General features: G+C 37.1%; 2 protein-coding genes across 2 annotated transcripts; both read left to right on the top strand.

The window, feature by feature from the left end:
* Positions 1-454: 454 nt before the first annotated feature.
* On the top strand, positions 455-11,935 carry sfi1 (SFI1 centrin binding protein). Its single transcript, XM_065279909.2, has 31 exons — positions 455-827; positions 906-983; positions 1,680-1,790; positions 1,947-2,041; positions 2,364-2,481; positions 2,796-2,898; positions 2,970-3,126; positions 3,239-3,400; positions 3,536-3,606; positions 3,681-3,773; positions 3,954-4,051; positions 4,164-4,230; positions 4,916-5,046; positions 5,116-5,197; positions 5,785-5,963; positions 6,047-6,122; positions 6,203-6,298; positions 6,424-6,500; positions 6,588-6,690; positions 6,801-6,897; positions 7,038-7,198; positions 7,275-7,349; positions 7,621-7,695; positions 7,786-7,962; positions 8,404-8,606; positions 9,695-9,790; positions 9,888-10,113; positions 10,382-10,439; positions 10,528-10,684; positions 11,172-11,274; positions 11,701-11,935. Exons 1-31 carry the CDS (start codon positions 643-645, stop codon positions 11,827-11,829), a joined length of 3,639 nt encoding a protein of 1,212 aa, XP_065135981.1. The 5' UTR covers positions 455-642; the 3' UTR covers positions 11,830-11,935.
* Positions 11,936-12,267: 332 nt separating this feature from the next.
* On the top strand, positions 12,268-19,352 carry sxph (saxiphilin). Its single transcript, XM_065279910.1, has 17 exons — positions 12,268-12,464; positions 12,989-13,152; positions 13,231-13,330; positions 13,487-13,666; positions 14,437-14,599; positions 14,690-14,754; positions 15,134-15,291; positions 15,510-15,693; positions 15,771-15,919; positions 16,832-16,922; positions 17,011-17,058; positions 17,143-17,325; positions 17,439-17,586; positions 17,695-17,777; positions 18,003-18,187; positions 18,888-19,074; positions 19,178-19,352. Exons 1-17 carry the CDS (start codon positions 12,410-12,412, stop codon positions 19,219-19,221), a joined length of 2,187 nt encoding a protein of 728 aa, XP_065135982.1. The 5' UTR covers positions 12,268-12,409; the 3' UTR covers positions 19,222-19,352.
* The last annotated feature ends 185 nt before the right edge of the window (positions 19,353-19,537 follow it).

Below are 19,537 nucleotides of genomic sequence, written 5' to 3' on the forward strand. Positions count from 1 at the left end.
CAAAATGTAAGTACATTTTTATAAGGTCTCTGAATACATTGTTAAGATTACCTGGAAATGTTCACAGGATAAATTTTTGTTAGTCCTTACATGCTCATCTAGATGTGAACTGTTGTGAGGCATGAGGGTGAATGAGAAACTATTCTGTCATGTACGTCAAAGTCAACATGACATAAAGTCAATACAGCATAGTTCCAACTCAGTTACAAAAGGGATAGTGATAATGGACATCACCATTTGAATTCACATCACATCATAAACAGAGAGTTCTAGTAATCACTAATACAAACAGATTACTAAATTTTTTTGTGGTGGTGGTTTCAAGGTGCACCACACATTTTTGTGTGCAATGAAACAAAATATCTTGTAATTTTTTTTTAAAGTGATACATGATTGATAAGATTACAGAACAAAGTCTTTTATTTTGACATTATTTTACCGGAAGTATGTCTATGCATGCAACAGATGAGCGGCAGTTATGGTTTGTTGTTGGTTGTTGTCAGTTAGAAAAACTAAGTTGACAGCTTCAGATTTATAATTAGTTGTAGAATCTGTAAACGCCGTCACTAAAATCCACAAGTTTGTATAAGTTTTCTAATTACAATATTTTATCCATCGAGCATCTTTGGTAAATCTTGGCTGATGGACAGAGGGTTGTGTGTGCTCAGTAAAACATTTAAGATGCACACGGCAGTACCGAAAGGTAAAAAACAGTCGCCCGCTGGTGTTGAGAAAAACCGGTCACGTAAAGCACCTGTACGCAAAAACACTTACCGGGTGGGATATACCTGGAACCGTGGAGGCAGGCTTAAAGAGCTGAGAATAAGGTATACAAACATACCCATGTTTTTTGCATTTGTATATAATATAAATGATTAAAAGTGTCTCTTGGTTTGGATTTTAAGGCACCTTGCTCGAAAGTTCCTCCATCTGTGGATACAGAAGACGTTTGGACGAAGACGAATAACACCCTCCCAAGCCAGGTATATGAATGCACATATAGCTTGAGTATAGTGGATAAAGTATGTATGAATCAATTAGTAGACACTACAGGTTATCATACTACAGCTATGATATTAGGTGATCATTTTGCTGTCTTTTTATGGTACCGTACTCAAAGTACTTCAGGGAAAAGCATGGTATAGATCAGTACTTTTTGGCATCCCCCTCTGTATGGTGCATCCCTTCACATCCCCTCCAAAGAAAATCTATGATAGGAAAACAATAACAAACACATCATAAAGTTCAAAAGTTTAGGGTCACTTCAATCATGTTGCTCATGATCCTGAACTATTTTGCTAGTGTATGCTTAAATGTTTTACATTATTTTTGTAGATGATTTGTAAATATAATTGTGGCAACATATTAACTTCTTATATATTATAAATCAAAATGAATGAAAATTATAAATGACTTGGACCAAATAATAGAGAAAAAGCACCCATGTGAGCCCAGAATAGATAGGAACTCCTGTACTGTTTAAAAAGCATTTCACCGTGAAACTTCAAAGAAACATTTGATACAATTTTAGGCAAAGGAAGCTATTTTCAAGAAGATATTAGATATTATAAATTTTTATAATATAAAACTTGAATTCTTTTAGTGTCTTAGTATCAATGATGCCCTTAAGTTAAGTTTTATATGTTTATCTTTATTTTCTGTAAATTCTATTTATTTAGATCTCACTATTGTAAGGTGAGCTTAAAGAAGACATTTGGAGCTTGGAAAGATGAGTGGTGGCAAACAAGAAAGGAATGGACTCTGAACATAAGAGCAGATTGTCATTATATGTAAGTCTGACCAGACATATGCCCTTAACTAACTGATTTACAGTTGTTGTTCTGTAGTAAAGGGAAGAAAACATTCCTTGCACCTTGTTTTTAATAGCTAGGACCTTGATCATCACCAATAATATTTCTGCTTGTTGTTTTGCCTTCTCAATGAAGGTATATGCATTACAGCAAAACATTTCAAGCTTGGCAGCAATATGTGGCTGTGCAGAAAGAAGAAAAAAAGAAACTACAGCTCGCAATTAACTTCGGTATGTGAATTGTCCTTTTAATATATTTATAGTATTGTCATTTTTAAATATACTTTTTATTTGAATCATTTGTTCTGTGGGACACAAAATAAAATGTTCCTTCTGAAACTCTAATGATTTCTATATGAATCTACAAAAAGCACCAAAATCACCATTATTCAACTTCATATGGCTCTATTTAACACCTGCTGTTCTGCTTTAACACTTCATCTGTTTCATCTGACCAGAGTCATGATATAAGAGTTTAACTTTCGGTGCTAATCCTATTGATGATATATGCATTTTAAAGTGTTGTGTTATTGTGTTACCATCTATACTGCAGAGATGAAGCACAAACTGCATCGAGTATGGAATGGCTGGGAGATGTATGTAGGCATGTGTCGCATGAAGCACAAGATGCAAGAAGCAGCAGAGCAGCACAAGAAACTCGCTGTACTGAAGTGAGCTTTGGCTTTGTGTGATGTTGATCGACAGTGTAGACTAACATATGTAATAGAGAATCAGATAAATAAATATACAGATTCATTAATTATGCATTTATTATTTAATTAACTCTTGAATATTTGCGCAATTTTATAATAAAACAAACACAATTAATACATGAATTAAATTGTTAAAAGACATTGATACTACCTGTTGAGATGCCTATGTACAGTCATAAGTGTACAATATGTATTACATATATGCACGTGTAAACGTGAAAACTAATAACTGCCAATAACTTTATTTGTGCATGCATATTGTGGTTACTAAGGTGGGTTTGGACAGTGTGGCATGCTGCACTACAGTACAGGGATGTGGAGTACCATCAAGAAGATCTTGCCTTACAACACTGGGCTAACAATGTACAAAGCAGAGTGAGTATGAGTGTGCATGTGAATGCATGTGATATGGTTTGGTTAGCATCTAACATGAATGCGACTTACAGACATGGCAGCACTGGAGAGAAAGGATGACACATGCCTGTGTTCAAAAGGTGAAAGAGTCCAAATGTTATCGCCACCATTGCCATCAGTTGCAAAGACATGCCCTGCATGCATGGATCAGACACATACTGAACAGGCAGGATAAAAAGAAGAGGAAAGGTACCATTCATTTAGTTTCTGCCGTTTCTTGTATTATAATAAATCACCATTTTATTGAGTTCCAATAGCAGCAAGTGATTTTGTTACATAAATGTTGTTTTCTGTGATTCAGCTTTAGCTCTGGATGCATGGCGTGTCTCAGTACTGGAGAAGTATTGGTGTGTATGGCACAAGGCTTTGCAATCCAGTCACGCTGAGAAAGACAGAGACCAGAGAGCAGACAAACTGGCACAGCACGGATCCCAGCGCCAGGCATTCTCAAACTGGAAATGCTGTATCTTTTTTACATGGCTCTTCAAATTACTACATATGTCTACATTTTTGGCGTGCCTTATTTGAGCATTTGCATTTACACTTAAGAAGTGAAATGTGTCGATGAATTGTTTTCCTGAGCTATCATGTACTGTAGATGTCAGGATTTGCTCACAGAAGGCTAAGAAGGAAAAGCTTGCCATGCAGCATCAACATCTCTGCCTTTTGGTTAGTGATAAACTTTAGTTAAGTAGTTTTTGTTGTTCTATGTGTGATTACATGATCTTTGTGTTTCTTCGCAGCGTTTGGGTATAAAAGGCTTGACTCTAAATGTCACACAGAGTAAAGCTCATCGTCTCAACAAAAATATTAGTGTCCAGCATCATCGGCACACTGTAAGAGCAACACTTTATACAACAAACAGTCACACTAGAATATTAATCATCCACCTGTTTTTAAAGAAATCATAACCATGTTTTACTTGATTTATTGACATAAAATAGATTCACAAAACATACTCATAAGCATTTTATTAAAACTAAGGTGCAAAATTAATAAAACTTTGAAACATGCAGTTGTTGGTGAGATGTTGGAAAGTTTGGCATCTGCGCCTGGATCAGGCTGAAGACCGGAGCTTACAGACCCACATATGCATCGCACAATCCCATCACAAGTAAGTCTATGCATAGTTTGAATTATATATGTATTATAGGCCATGCACAATTATCTATTAACAAACATGCATTTGTGTATGAGACTGTTTAACCGCTGTTATTATTCAACAGAGTCTCTGTGTTGAGAGTTTACCTTCATCATTTGAGAGATCAGCTTACAGAGCACAAACACATGCAGGTAGCGCCACACTTTCTGTTACTGTTATAGTAGTTAGACAATTAGTGACTGATCACTCATTTTATAACTGATCACTCTTTTATAATTTTTATTTATTTAAAGGGGACAAAGAATGAAAAAACATTTTTACCTTGTCTTTGTTGATTAATGGTAGTCTACCCGCATTCACGAACATACAAAAAGTGCTAGACATGATAAACATCTCAGTCTCATAGAAATTCCTCTTTTAGAAATGTCAGCCAGAAAATGGCCCAATCTGAAAAACTGATGCTTATGACATCACAGGAATCTCCCTGCCCCTCCACTTTAAAATAATTGGCTACATTTTTAGAGTGGCAGCAAAGTCAGCCAATCATTAATGAGATTGCACGTTAAGCCAGTAGGGGGAGCCAAATAGGTGCAAAACCACTTGTTTAAAATCCCCCACCCTAATAGAGCTATCTGAGAGAGGTTTTTAGGAAGCTTCTAAGGCATTACAGACCCAAACAAAAACAATCTTGTCTACATGTCACATCACAGAACAAGGATAAATACCATGTTCAATCATTCTATGTCACCTTTAAATATAATAATGTTTTATTATTACACATATCTTAGCTAATCCCCTATAGCTTTTAATAATTTAGCGATCCAAACATTTGCAAGAACTCATTCATGATTTCTCTTTGTGTATGGATTTGAATAGGATTTGGAATCACGTGCTGACGCCTGCTTTGCCAGACGTGCACTTCCACAATGTGTAAACTCTTGGATCGAGTTTACAGCACAACGCACAGAGAAACGACAAAGAAAAGAGACAGCCGAACAACATAATAAGTGAGTATCTCTGGCTTATACATGTAAATGTCCATGTGTACCAGACTAAAATGTGTATGTGTTTGGTAGGCAACAAATTTGTGCTTCTGCATTCTACTCCTGGTGGAGGAACCTGGAGCTACAGAGAGATCACAGACTAGCTGAGAGAACGGTAAACTTAACTCCAAGCATGTACATATATCAAAAATGTGTTTATCATTAGTAATATGTGATGCTAAGGACTTTAAAGGTGACATAGAATGATTGAACGGGGTATTTATCCTTGTTCTGTGATTTGTCATGTAGACAAAAATGTTTTTGTTTGGGTCTGTAACGCCTTAGAAGCTTCCTAAAAACCTCTCTCAGATAGCTCTATTAGGGTGGGGGATTTTAAACAAGTGGTTTTGCACCTATTTGGCTCCCCCTACCGGCTTAACTTGCAATCTCATTACTGATTGGCTGACTTTGCTGCGACTCTAAAATGTAGCCAATTATTTTAAAGTGGAGGGGCAGTGAGATGCCTGTGATGTCATAAGCATAAGTTTTTCAGATTGTGCCGTTTTCTGGCTGACATTTCTAAAAGAGGAATTTCTATGAGACTGAGATGTTTAGCATGTTTAGCACTTTTTGTATGTTTGTGAATGCGGGTAGACTACCATTATTCAACAAAGACAAGGTAAAAATGGTTTTTCATTCTCTGTCCCCTTTAATAAAGCCGACTTTGTATCACTTATTAACTAGTTTGTGTGTTTCTCATAGGCTATATTGCATGCCGAGCATATCTGCATAGCCCACGCCTGGTCCGAGTGGTCTTACAGAGCTGTACAGCGCAGAGAAGAGAGATCGAGACGTGAAGCGGCTGACTCGCTTTACATGCACACTCTGCTACGCAAGGCTCTGAAACAATGGAGACAAGTCGTCACGTCCATTCAGACCAGGTGTGCCAAAAAAACAATTTGGCTCATTTTTATAATGTATAGCTTGGCATCACTGTATATTTGATTACTTTATATCTTGTCAGTCAAAGACATTTCCAGCAGGCAGAGGGTCATGAGAGACAGCGGCGTCTACGGAGAGCCATGACGGACTGGCATCAGGTATCAGTTTGTTCAGTTCCTCAGCATGTGTTATGAAATAAAGTGAATTTAAAATAAACTTGAGCTTGTTTTTGTGACAGTATGTAGACCACAGAAGAGAGAAAAGAAAGAGACTTGCACAAATGGAGGAACATTACCAAAGCAGACTGCTCCAAACTACTCTGGATGCTTGGAAGGTATGAAAACCACAATGATTTTGTTAACAACGTGAAGAAAATAAGATTGGAAAAAACAAGAACTTTACACAAATAAACCAACGTAAGTATTGGACAGTTTTAACAACTGAAGATGTTGTTTGCAGCAATATCATTTGCAGACTCAGTTGATCAAACAAAACGTCGAACACTGCTACCAGGAGCATCAGCAGAACCTACTCGGGTATCCTCTATTATGTTCATTATTTTATTCAGAATGTTCAATTTTTATCAATTTTCGAATCTCTCTATTTCACTTTTTGATTTGCAGGAAAATGTTCAGTCTATGGAGGACAAACGTGTCACATTTGATGGAGGAGAAAAAAAAGGAAATCAAAGTGCAGTTCTACTATCAAAACCGTCTTCGGTCTCAGGTGCTCATGCCTAAATACATTACTAAAATTTGTGTAGTCTTATCTCTATATATAGTTAATTTTTAAAATTAGACATTTTGTGGTGATTTGAATGTGATTTTTATTGATAGGTGTTTCTGGCATGGAGACGGAGAACAGTAACTGCAATTCTGCACCGTGGCCAACAGGAGGAAGCCCTGAGACAAGCTCGGAGACATCTGGATAAATGTAATTTGGATATTTAAATGTCACTTTTTGTAGTCTTTGCAATAAATCTATTATTGAAATGCATGTATGTTGAAGAAAGATCTGTACTACTGACATGAGTGATGAAATGCAGTGTCAGGATTATTTGTGTGCTGTTATAGTGCGCATTCAGGGGTTTTTGAGACGATGGAAGGAGCGAAGCAGGGAGGCAAAAAATGAGAGATTGGCGAATGAGAGGGCCAGCAGACACTATAGCCGAACATTGGGTAAAAGAGTCCTCAGCACCTGGAGCATTAATATTCAACATCAAAAAAACTATCAGGTACCTTTCCAACTCTACATGTACAAATTGTATTATATTTCATTGTTTTATGTATTGATTTATGTGTGGTTGTCAGGTCATGGGAAAAAGAAGCAATGAGGTTTACAGATTGAGGATTTGTCAGCGCTTTTTTATCTGTTGGAGGACACAGGTGAAGTTTGGATTCACAAAGTTTTCAGTTATACGCTATGTTATTTTAGTCAGGGTGATTTCATATTATATTTCAAAATAGACTGCTTAAATCTGTGCTATTGGTGGTGTTTAAAAATGTATATACAGTAGCTGTATATGTGACAATAAAGCTCTCTTATGGCCTCACTTATTACAAATTGAAGTTTAATTATTTTTTAGCTGGTGCTGTATGATTGATGGTCATCTCTTTAAACTCAATATTGTAATATCTGTCTGAATGTTTGACACAGTTGCAAAACAGAAGAAGAGAGGCGGAGCTAACAGAGACCGCGCTTTGGCATTGGTCCCTTAACCTACAGGGCAAGGTAAGGCCAGATGTGGCACATTGTGACAGCATAATAATAGTTTTCATGCATCGTCTAACACTTTGTTCATATTGGTCTGCATGTTTTCAGGTGTTTTGCGTGTGGCGGCTCTGGGTCGCAGATCGACAGAGAAAACAGAAACGATTGGCCGAGGCAGCTCAGTTTTACAGAGATGAACTGTTGAGGGAGGGTGTCACTCATATCCTCACAAACACAGCACATATAAGTGCTCACACAACAAATATGGCCCTACACAACCATGAACAGGTTCTTGTCTATGTGCATATATATGATATATGGGTACCGGCTGATAAAAGCCATTTTTTCACAATATCGGCTAGCGAAAGTTTAAAAACAGCCGATAGTCATGGACGATATAGCCTGTCAATCAAAAGAGACCAGGAAAATGCAATGAATTTGAGCTCGGTGTATAGAATATGTAAAGAAGCATCACTAGTATAATGTTTAATATTATTAGCCATTATATAAATGAATAACATCCAAGTTAATATAACTATCAAACTATTGGCATCGGCAGTTATCAGTCTGAATAAACTGTATCAGTGCATAAATATACAATTTAAAACATTGACCACAGATTGTTATTTGCAAATTAAGTTCACCATGTCTAACAGTATTATAAGCTACATACTCACTACGTCTGTGTGCATGTTTTTGTATTAATGTAACATTATGTATCACGTACAGAGTTGCCGGCGGATACAGGAGGTGGTAAGGCGATGTGCCATGCGATGGAAGCAGCGAGCACTGTGTAAGCCTGCTGAAGTCCTGTCTAAAGACAGCAGTCCTAAGAAGAGTGTGTCTTTCTTTCTGCCCGAAGACCAGACACCCTGTCCTATCAGGAGCCAAGCAGCAGAGCAGAAGCAGAAAGATTCAGTCATCAACCAGCTGTAAGTTCATTCTTATTGCAAATTCTCATCATTCAAACATATACGAAAACACTAAGGGTGTGATACAATATTGATTGTTTTAAAGGGCATACTTACAAAGTGTTTAGACATAAATGAGTGCCGACAGTGAGTGAACTTTTAAACCAAATTAAACCAAAGCAGTCTCATTTGACATGTTGTTTTGATTCTCTTGTTAATGTGACATCACACTGATGCAGCCCGGCCCACAACCATTGACAGATTGTTAAGCTTTTCTAAATCTGTTTGGTAGCATGTTGTAGTGCTAATGCAGTTAAAGATACTATTGTCCCAGACTGTATTTCAGAAATAAGGTCTATTTTTATTCAAAACCACTCATTGGCCCTGTCCCAAATGGTACACTCCGGACTTGTGGTCCTCCTCAGAGTCCACACTTTGATGACATCACGTAGTCCAGACTTTAGGGACCCTTGATGCGAGTCCACGTGGGTGCACCGGAGTCGTATTTTGGGACAGACTCAAGCATCACACCGGAAATAGGTAGAGAAGTTGCCCGTCAGTGTGAACTCCTCCCTTCCGTCGTCTGATTGGTTTGATTGCCCTTTCGCAAGGACTTCTAAGTTGGTAAAGTGCGCGAAGCATGCTGCAGTGTGGGCTTCGCTGAAGACCGCATCAAGGGGGCAAAGGAGGCGCTGATGAGCACACTTCAAAGCGTAAAAATTACAGAGTACTCGGACTCTTAGACTAAGCGAGAACCCACAATTTAAGGCCACGAGACCGAAAGTCCACATGAAGTGCGCCATTTGGGAGAGGGCCATTGTCTGTTGAGAAGGCAGTGAGGGTAGTAGCTCATTTGCATAGATACACACAACAGCCCTTTTTTGATCCCACCCAAATAGGGGCATTTTGGAAATGCTATAACAAATTTTGGGGGTATTTTGAGCTTAAACTTCACAGACACGTTTTAGTCACACTTGAGACATGTAAAAGTGGGCATGATATGTTCCCTTTAATTTTTTTAACTTAACAAAAATCTTTGATTTTGAAGTTGAAAAAAAAATCTGATCAACTTCTCCTGAGTGTATTAAATTCTCCTGTCCTGTTAATAGGTTGTTGGTTCGAGCAGCTAGACTCCAACCAAGGAGACCGGATGATCTTCTGCAATCCCCAGTCAAACATCTGCCACAGCACCCCAAAATCAACAGGTGTAATGCACGCGCACACACACAAACTTTAATCGTTTGAGCACAACTTCTCTATACCTATATTCAAATAACAATGACCTTTTTTTTGCTGCTGTAGTGGTCAGAGGACATCTGTACGACAGACTGAGTTTGCTTCAGTCTCTACCATGAATCATCTCTTTTCATCACCTTTGATCTCAATCCCTTTTACCCCCAATCCACTGGAGTCACCTACATCAGCACTAAAACCTATGATCCTGCCGCTCAAAACTGGCCCTCCAGGAGGATATATGGCCACTACCAGCCAGGACGTACTGCTGCCGCCTTCTTCATTTACTGGCAAGGTAGTCATTCTTTATGGAATTTGTAATAATTCTTTTTTTTAGTACAGGGTTGCTATCAAATTAAGCATTTTAATTAATAAAATGTATTATGTTATCAAGGAAAATGAGAAGATATGGCAACTCAACCTGGCATTTTACTGAAAGTATTTGCTTTTATTTTTTTTATGTTGCTTTATGAATACAAAAACGCCCACCTAGCTTCCTTGAAAGGCTAAACAAATCAGTTTTTAAAACTAATATTGTTACTATATGTATTCATGTCTTACAGAAAACAAGTTTAAGACATATGGATCCTTCTCTTGTTTCTGGATTGTCACCTCCACAAGGTAAATAACATCTTTCATTATATAAAGTAGTTTTTGAAAGATTAAGTCAATGAGATAGCGAAAGGTCTTATCTTCTTCTTGGCTGTAGGTCTTTATGTGAGAGTACTTGAGGAAGAGGAGGAGTTGGATGTTGAAGCAGAATCGGATGTTGAAGCAGAATCGGCTCAAACCGAGAACCTCACCAAAGAACTCCTGGATATTAGAATGGAAATGCAACGATACCAACAAGACAGAAAACAGCTACAGTAAGTGAATTGTGCTGTGGAGTACAAATGTGCAATATTGAGAATTATTTTACCACATCCTAAATCTAAATATCGTTCATTAAGAAGTTTTCATCAAGAGTTTTATTTCCTCCATAAAATTGTAAATGATTTACAAAAGTGTGAAGAGAAAGTATCCTGATGAAAGTCACAAATCTTCTATATTTGGAACCGCAAGTGTAGAAAATTATGTTTTTGGTATTTTATTACTTGAACGTTTTTTTTGTATTTGGCAAATGTAAACTGATACTTCGACTGGTGAAGCACTAAAAAAACACCTGGCTTTTAATGTGAATATTTCTGTCTGCTTCAGTTGAAGGACTAATGAGGTAAAAATATTTCTGCAAGTGCCTTTGTGGTAAATGTGATTGAAGGGAATGTTTATCAGTGCCATTTTGGGCTTTAGTAAAACATTTGTTCTGGGGAAGAGCATCACTGTGATTGTGTGTGTGTGTTTCTGTGTGTGTAGTGCATGGCGTCAGCTCCAAAAGGTCCTGAGTAACTGGCTTCAAACAACAGGCATTGAGGAAGAAACCGAGGAAAGAGAAAACATATTACAGGAGATAAATGAGGTATCAGTATAAGACTGTCTTTCCCTAACACTCAATCATTCACGTACATCTTTCTACATACAGTACTGTAAAGGATACATAAAATAAGATGACGAAACACAGACTACACTATTGTACAAAGCATACCGGTGTTTCACATTTAACACGCATATTTTTGTAGATAAAGCATAAACGTAAATCCAAGACTCTCAAAACCATCTGTAAAGATTGCTTAACCCCTCTGCCTCGATGTATGCACGGTATAATAAATTATAATGCATGCATTGTGCAATCTTGATATTTAATTCTTTATTATGAATTTACTTTTGATGTTTATGCTTGCAATGCCTCAGGATGATCCAATCATGTTTGGGGCATATGTGTATTGGTTTCATTGAATTATTTGTTCCAGTGTTTATTTATTAAGCATTTTGATCTTCTGTGCAGCTCGAGAGGCGCATTTCTTCTCTGTCTTCGAAACTAAACAAGCAGAAACCGACCATGATTCGCCATGCTGCCAGAGTTCACACCATCCAGTCTCAACTACTACCGTCAAATTTCAACACACAGACATGATTATGCCACTGGTATTATTTGGGGGATATGTATGGTATTTATCGGTTGTACAGTCAAGTTTTATTTATTTGTTCTGCACTTTTGTAAAATGTGTTTCTTTTTAATAAAAAATAAAAAATTCTAATAATTCACATATTTTGTTGTTTTTAAAGAAATATCTAATTTAGGATCCTTGTTAATCTCTCAACTAAATATGATCTGACAAATAATGAGCATTTCATGCCAGCTTGAATAAAAATCTTGTTGGCTGTGCAAAATGTTGAAATATTTGACTTTAAAATGGATGATCTGTCGTTTAATTGATAGTAAACAGTAAGGTCATTCCATACAGAATACGCAGTGGAAATGGGAAATATGTCTGGACTAAACTTGTCCACGTGACACTAGGGCTTAATATTTTCCATATGCGCACATTTCTTATAAGAACTTTTTGCTTTGAAAACACTCACTTAACCAAGGCATCCTTTCAAAAATGCGCACATTTAGAGATCTTCAGGAGACGACATGCCCGATCCTTTGGTGATTTTACGACAGGAATACTGATTCTTCAAGATTTCCAGCATTGATTCCTAAGGCTATCATGAAGAAAGTGTGTGCTGTAGTCATATTATTGCTGTGCTCTATCACCTGTTTGGGTAAGTGCGGTTTTCCAATAAAATTAAGGAAAGCAGAAAAATATTTACTTATTTGATTCATTGCCTTCTTGCATTGCATTGCTCAGGTTAAAATAATACGATAATGTGTGGTAGATAATAAAATAAGCTATAAAAATATTATATTGATAAATAATTTACCTACTGGGAATAATAAAAATCAATTTGAACGATAGCCCAACCAATTTATTTTAATCGTTTATTTGGTAAAAGCTGTTGAACGTTTTGAATGTTGACGAAATGCACGTGCACGGTCCGTTTCTTGGTTCAGTGTTATTTGATGAACTTAAAATGTATTTTTTGTACATTTATTTATTTATTATTATTTATATTATATTTCTTTATAATTAGTTTCGGACGCTCTAGCTTAAAAAAATGAGATTTTTCTTGTCAAGTGAAAATTGTTCTGTGTTTAAGGATTATTTTCTTATCCCTAAACATTTGATTTGTGAATGTGACTCATATGTTTTCGTTTAAATATGAAATAAGCATTTTTCTGTTCTCAGGAAAAAAAATGCGCTGGTGTACTGTGTCAGAGCCGGAGCACAGAAAGTGCGCGGAGCTCGCCAAAGCGCTGGCGCAGGCGCTTACACCTGCAGTTCTCGCGGCGTTCGCGCGCCTCTCCTGCGTGAAAGCTTACAGCACGACTGACTGCATTAGTAAGATACGGGTGGGTTACAACTTAACCTTGCCAATCTTAAAAACCCTGTAATTTTATTAATCCTCAAGATCTGCTTTCCTCTGTCAGGATAATAAAGCTGACCTGGTGACTCTTGATGCTGGAGAGCTTTATTCTGCAGTCAAACAGTTTAGTCTTACAACAATTGCAAAGGAAATCTACAAAGATGGTAGTAGTTATCATGTAAAAATCTGTTTTGTCTGTTTCTAGTCTGAGGCCACTATAAAAATATATTTTTCATGTTATTCATTGTGAGTTTAACATTGTGGGCATTGTTTGCAAGCCAGATTTTTTTTCTCCAAATAATGTTGATACATTTTTTTAGGTGGCTGTATTCTTGCTGTTGCTGTGGTGAGGAATGATAGTTCAATAAACATGCGCTCTTTAAAGGGCAGTAGGAGCTGTCACAGTGGAGCTCGCTGGACTGCAGGCTGGAGTCTGCCTTTAGGACACCTGGTATCTCGTAACCTACTGCCCTGGGGTGAAGATGAGCCCCTTAGTCAAGGTAACCAATCACAAGACATTAGTTTTTTTAAAGAATAATCCAGAAAACTTTATAGTACTGTGCAAAAGTCACAAATAGAGTCTTCCATTACTACATGAGGGCTTCATGCTAGTATGAAAAGTAGGGATGCTTAACGATTAATCGCGATTAATCGATAGCAGAATAAAGGTTTTTGTTTACATCATATATGTGTGTGAACTGTGTATAATAACTTTGTATAAATAAATGTACACACATGCATGTATATGTTTTAGAAATGTTAACATGTGTATATACATTTGTATATTTATGTATAATTTATATTATATATAAATATAAATATTTAATATATACATTTTTTTCTTAAAATTATACATGAATGTGTTCATATTTATATATATACATATTTGTTATACACAGTTTACACACATATGTGATGTAAACAAAAACTTTTATTTTGGTAATGATTAATCGCGATTAATCGTTAAGCACACCTAATGGAAAGTCACTTTATAAAAATAAATGTGTTATGAAGGCTGTTTCACGTTAAAGTGCATGACAGTGTTCTGAAATGTGCTGAAAAAAGGTTACATGGTTGCCTTAAAATTTTGAGTTATTTCAACTTAAAAATATTAGCTTACACAATTTTTACACACATTTTCTTGGAGTCAACTAATATTTTTAAGTTAAATAAACTCAAAATTTTAAGGCAACCAGGTAGTTTACTTTTTAAGTTGAACAAACAAATCTTTTTACAGTGTGTCTATGCTCATATTTTACTGTATTGTCAGCGGTTAGTAGTTTCTTCAATGCCAGCTGTGTTCCCGGAGCAGCTGCAATGGCACCCAGTCTCTGTTCTTTGTGCAAGGGTCAAAGATCATATATCCGTCAGAAGAATTTCCATTGTGAGACCTCTCACAGCGAGCCCTTCTACCACAACCAAGGAGCACTCAGGTTAAGATACTAAACATACCTACTATTACATGACCAAATATATATTGTAAGCTTCTTTGGAGTCTTAAACTAACACTTTTATTCTTATAGATGTCTGCAGTCAGGGGCAGGAGATGTTGCCTTTGTGGACCACACAGTATTGGACAGCATAGATGGTTAATCCAATAATAAACTGTTATTTTAAAGGGGACATTTCACAAGACTTTAAGAAGTCAAATAAATGTTAAAATTGCAACTTTATAGGTGCAGATTAAGCAGTGGTATTATCCCCTTCTGACATCACTAGGGGAGCCAAATTTCAATGACCTATTTTTTCACATGCTTACAGAGAATAGTTTACCAAAACTAAGTTACTGGGTTGATCTTTTTCACATTTTCTTGGTTGATAGAAGCACTGGGGACCCAATTATAACACTTAAACATGGAAAAAGTCAGATTTTCATGAGATGTCCCCTTTAAATGATCTTATTTATAAACAGTGTTACATTCCACTGATTTCCATTCCGTTCAACTTTCGTCATCCTTCTTTAACAGATAGTGAAAAAGATGAATTCAGGCTGTTGTGTACAGATGGTACACACGCTCCCCTAAGCAGTTTCAGAAAGTGTAATCTTGGACGAGGCCCTGGAGGAGGTGTGGTCACACGTTTGAACAACCGCAAAATTGCTCGGAAGTTCTTGGGAGCTGCCGAGGTATTTGTATGAAGATCTTTCCTAAGAACTTCATGGGCGTGAAGCCCACATTTGGCCCAAACCTGAAATCTCTTACTCTGTTTATATACTTTTTGAACAAGTTAAATGGAACAATTTATATACGAATGGTTTTATTAAACCATTCAAACAAAAATCAGTGCTAGTTAATGTTAAATTTTAATAAGACTGTAGTGTCTTTTTTGTATTTTCTCTTGAAGATGGCATTCGGCTGGAAGGGTAAATACCGTCAGCGCTTCCAAATGTTTGAATCGGCAACCTATGGTGGAAGTGACCTTCTCTTTAAAGATGTGACTGATAAACTTGCTTCGATTAATGACATGGACATAAGCCAGATTCTGGGACTGGACTATGTAGCCTTGCTCAAAGGCCTTGGACATGAAGGTAAAAACTTGTAGATGATAAGTAAAGCCTCAGTAAAGAGTAAGCTTGAACTTCAATTTCTGTGTGTGTGGGGTCAGGTAGCTCACTGGAGGACAGCGTGGTGAGGTGGTGCTGTATAAGTCATGCTGAACAGAAGAAGTGCGAGCAGTGGGCTCTTAACATCAAATCAGATCCCCTCGTGTGCGTGAAAGCCTCATCTATGAGTGACTGCATTGAGAAGATCAAGGTCCAGTAAGACCATTTTGTTTGGAGAGTGATAAAATAGAAGTGCAATATCTGCTCTGTAGTTTGGAGTAATTCTGAAATGAGTGTGAGTTATTATGTAACAGTTTTATAAGCAGAGTCATTGTCATCTATACTCTTTTAGAAAAAGATACTCAAGTCACTGGGGTAGTACCTATTTAAAAAGTACACCTTTCTAATTAAATTGTGAATATTAGTGCCTTTTAAAAGGGGCCATGTCCCAAGACTTTTTTAAGATGTCATATAAATCTTTGGTGTCCCCAGAGCACATATGTGAAGTGTAAGCTCAAAATACCATAAAGATAATTTATTATAACATGTTAAAATTGCCACTTTGTAGGTGTGTGCAAAAATGTGCCATTTTGGGTGTGTCCTTTAAAATGCAAATGAGCGCATGAAGTGCAAACACTGATCACAATGATTTTGGTTTGATGAAATTGAAACTCAATTTTGCTGTGGAATAATTTTTTCTCTTTGTCTTTCTCTCTGCACTAAATGGCAGTGCTGTGGTTGGATAGTGCAGATTAAGGGGTGGTATTATTATAATAAGAGCTCCTTATGACATCATAAGGAGAGCCAAATTTCAACTACCTATTTTTTCATGTGCTTATAGAGAATGGTTTAGCAAAACTAAGTTACTGGGTTGATCTTTTTCACATTTTCTAGGTTGATAGAAGCACTGGGGACCCAATCATAGCACTTAAACATGGAAAAAGTCTGATTTTCATGCCATGGCCCCTTTAAAGGGTACCATCCCCAGTGATAGCTTTTGTATACCTTTTTCTGACAGTGTAGGGGGAAAATGTGTTTTATGAAAAAAAAAATTTTTAACTTTACTTGCCATTGCCAAATGTTGTATTTAGTTAGAACAGAATCAATTGTTTATGTTCATCAGAGAGACGAAGTGGATGCGGTGTCCCTGGATGCCACTCATGCTTTCATAGCTGGGAAATGTGGCCTTGTCCCTGTTGTGACTGAATATTATGGTATGTACAAAACCCAATATCATGCTAACTAATGTCTTCAAGTTTATCTTGGAAATCTCTCATTTTGGCTTGTTCATTTTGAATTTAGGAGAAAAATGTGACCCTGAAGGAGTTGGAGGACATTTCGAAAGTGATGGTAATGATGGACATCAATAAGCTTTGTATAGATATATATATTAATCTATCATTATTTCTATGCCAAATGTATTTGCTTAAATAGAATTGCCGTCAGTGTATGGTGTGGCAGTCGTACGTCGAACGAGTAAAAGTGTGAATTTTGGAAGTCTGGGAGGGAGACGCTCCTGTCATGGTCATATGTACAGCCCAGCAGGCTGGGTTTTGCCTGTAAGACACACACTTAGCACAGAGCACAACAGCAGTGACCCCTGTGACCCAAATAAAGGTATAACATTTGGCTGGAATGAAGTTGATTAAATGGATTAAATCGTTCTTGGTCTCTTCGTTGAATAGTATCAATAAACCATATTACTTCATATTACTTCATTCTGTTGTCAGTGTACGCTGAGGTGTTTTGGAAAGGTTGTTTGCCAGGAGGAGAAGGCAGTCTATGTAAGGTGTGTATGGGTGGGACAGAGGAAGCCGCCACCAGGCGGTGTGCTGACAACCATAACGAGCGTTATTATGGCAATATGGGTGCATTAAGGTGAGAAAATGCTGTAATATGCACAGTTCAAAAAGTGCTATATGCAGAAAACTGTCTCATGGTGCAAAAATGTATATTGATTTATTTTTACATGTGTCTCTAATGTAGGTGCTTGGTTGGAGACCCCAGTGGAAAGAGCTTTGGAGATGTGGCCTTTATGGAACACCACAATCTGGAGACCAATATTAAACGTACTGTAGGATTCATATGTGACCTAGTTTGTGAAAACCCTACATAAAATCATCCTACATAATGTAAAAACATTCTGTGAAAATATACCCTTGATGTCTTCAATATTGACAGAAGCAAAGTCATTCCAAAGATTGAACTAATTGAGACTTTAGCTCACATTTATCTATCATTGGTATATGTAGCAACACTTGTTACTCTAATTATTAATGCTGTTTGATTGACAGGTCTAAATAGCAGTGGCTGGGCAGTGGGCTGGGCCACCTGGGACCTTGAACTGGTTTGTAGGGATGGGAATCGGGCTCCTTTGACAGAATGGAAGACATGCAACTTAGGGGCGGTCCCTCCAAATATTGTTATGACACGTCCTGTTCTTACAACTCGCATTTATGATCTCCTAATGAAGTCACAGGTCTGCACATTACCCAAATTATTTTAATGATCATTAAAGGGGACAGAGAATGAAAAAACATTTTTACCTTGTCTTTGTTGAATAATGGTAGTCTAGCCACATTCACGAACACACAAAAAGTGCTAGACATGCTAAACATCTCAGTCTCATAGAAATTCCTCTTTTAGAAATGTCAGCCAGAAAACAGCCCAATCTGAAAAACTGATGCTTATGACATCACAGGCATCTCCCTGCCCCTCCACTTTAAAATAATTGGCTACATTTTTAGAGTGGCAGCAAAGTCAGCCAATCAGTAATGAGATTGCACGTTAAGCCAGTAGGGGGAGCCAAATAGGTGCAAAACCACTTGTTTAAAATCCCCCACCCTAATAGAGCTATCTGAGAGAGGTTTTTAGGAAGCTTCTAAGGCATTAGAGACCCAACCAAAAACATTTTTGACTACATGTCACATCACAGAACAAGGATAAATACTCAATCATTCTATGTCACCTTTAAACGTTAAGCCAGAGTTAAATACCAGGGGAAGGCGGTACTGCTCCTGTACAGGGTGCCAATATGTTTTTTTCGTGTGTTTGATGTCTTTATGTTTATATGAGCTTGACAGTTTTTGTTTGATAGTTTTGTAAGAATGCACTATAGCAAACACAACATTTTCCTGAAGCAAATATTGATCACCGCAAATATGTGTTTTATCACATAGGAGACCATAGCAGCTCGTCCAAATAATGGATTCCACCTGTTTGAGTCTGAGCAGTATGGAGAGAGTGATCTACTTTTTAAAGACGCTACAAAGTGCCTGGTTCACACCAGTCACATGGACTACCGCACGATACTGGGAGAAGAATTTTATGTACAGGCAGAGAGCATCTTTAATTGCACAGATTCAAGTATGAATAAAAAGAAAGCATGCATACAAATTCAGTCCATTTCAAAACTGCACAATGTCTTTAATGATGAGTAATTCGTTTTGTGTTGTTGTTTTTTTGACAGACATCTTAAAGTTCTGCAATCAAGATGTGTGCAGCATATTCTAACAACTTAAATAAAATAAAGTTTATGATAACAGGTTGTCCATAAAAAGCATGGATCTTATATGTATATGGCTTCTTTTGTATCATTCTTGTCATATAATAAAATACTCTTTAAAGGAGACCTATCATTACAATCTGACTTTTTCCATGTTTAAGTGCTATAATTGGGTCCCCATTGTTTCTATCAACCTAGAAAATGTGAAAAAGAACAACCCAGTAACTTAGTTTTGGTAAACCATTCACTGCATGCATGTGAAAAAATAAGTAATTGAAATTTGGCTCCCCTTGTGATGTCAAAAGGGGATCTTACTATAACAAT

The sequence above is a fragment of the Paramisgurnus dabryanus genome, chromosome 7 (assembly GCF_030506205.2).
Source record: "Paramisgurnus dabryanus chromosome 7, PD_genome_1.1, whole genome shotgun sequence".
Classification (NCBI taxonomy): domain Eukaryota; kingdom Metazoa; phylum Chordata; class Actinopteri; order Cypriniformes; family Cobitidae; genus Paramisgurnus; species Paramisgurnus dabryanus.

Excerpts from the sequence above, each read along its gene's own strand:
- sxph (XM_065279910.1), top strand. The coding sequence starts at position 12,410 with ATGAAGAAAGTGTGTGCTGTAGTCATATTATTGCTGTGCTCTATCACC. Across the intron at positions 16,923-17,010 it reads TGTTGTGACTGAATATTATG|GAGAAAAATGTGACCCTGAA; the intron begins GTATGTACAAAA and ends TTTTGAATTTAG. Across the intron at positions 19,075-19,177 it reads CTTTAATTGCACAGATTCAA|ACATCTTAAAGTTCTGCAAT; the intron begins GTATGAATAAAA and ends TTTTTTTGACAG.
- sfi1 (XM_065279909.2), top strand. The coding sequence starts at position 643 with ATGGACAGAGGGTTGTGTGTGCTCAGTAAAACATTTAAGATGCACACG. Across the intron at positions 6,123-6,202 it reads CCATGACGGACTGGCATCAG|TATGTAGACCACAGAAGAGA; the intron begins GTATCAGTTTGT and ends TTTTTGTGACAG. Across the intron at positions 10,114-10,381 it reads CTTCTTCATTTACTGGCAAG|AAAACAAGTTTAAGACATAT; the intron begins GTAGTCATTCTT and ends CATGTCTTACAG.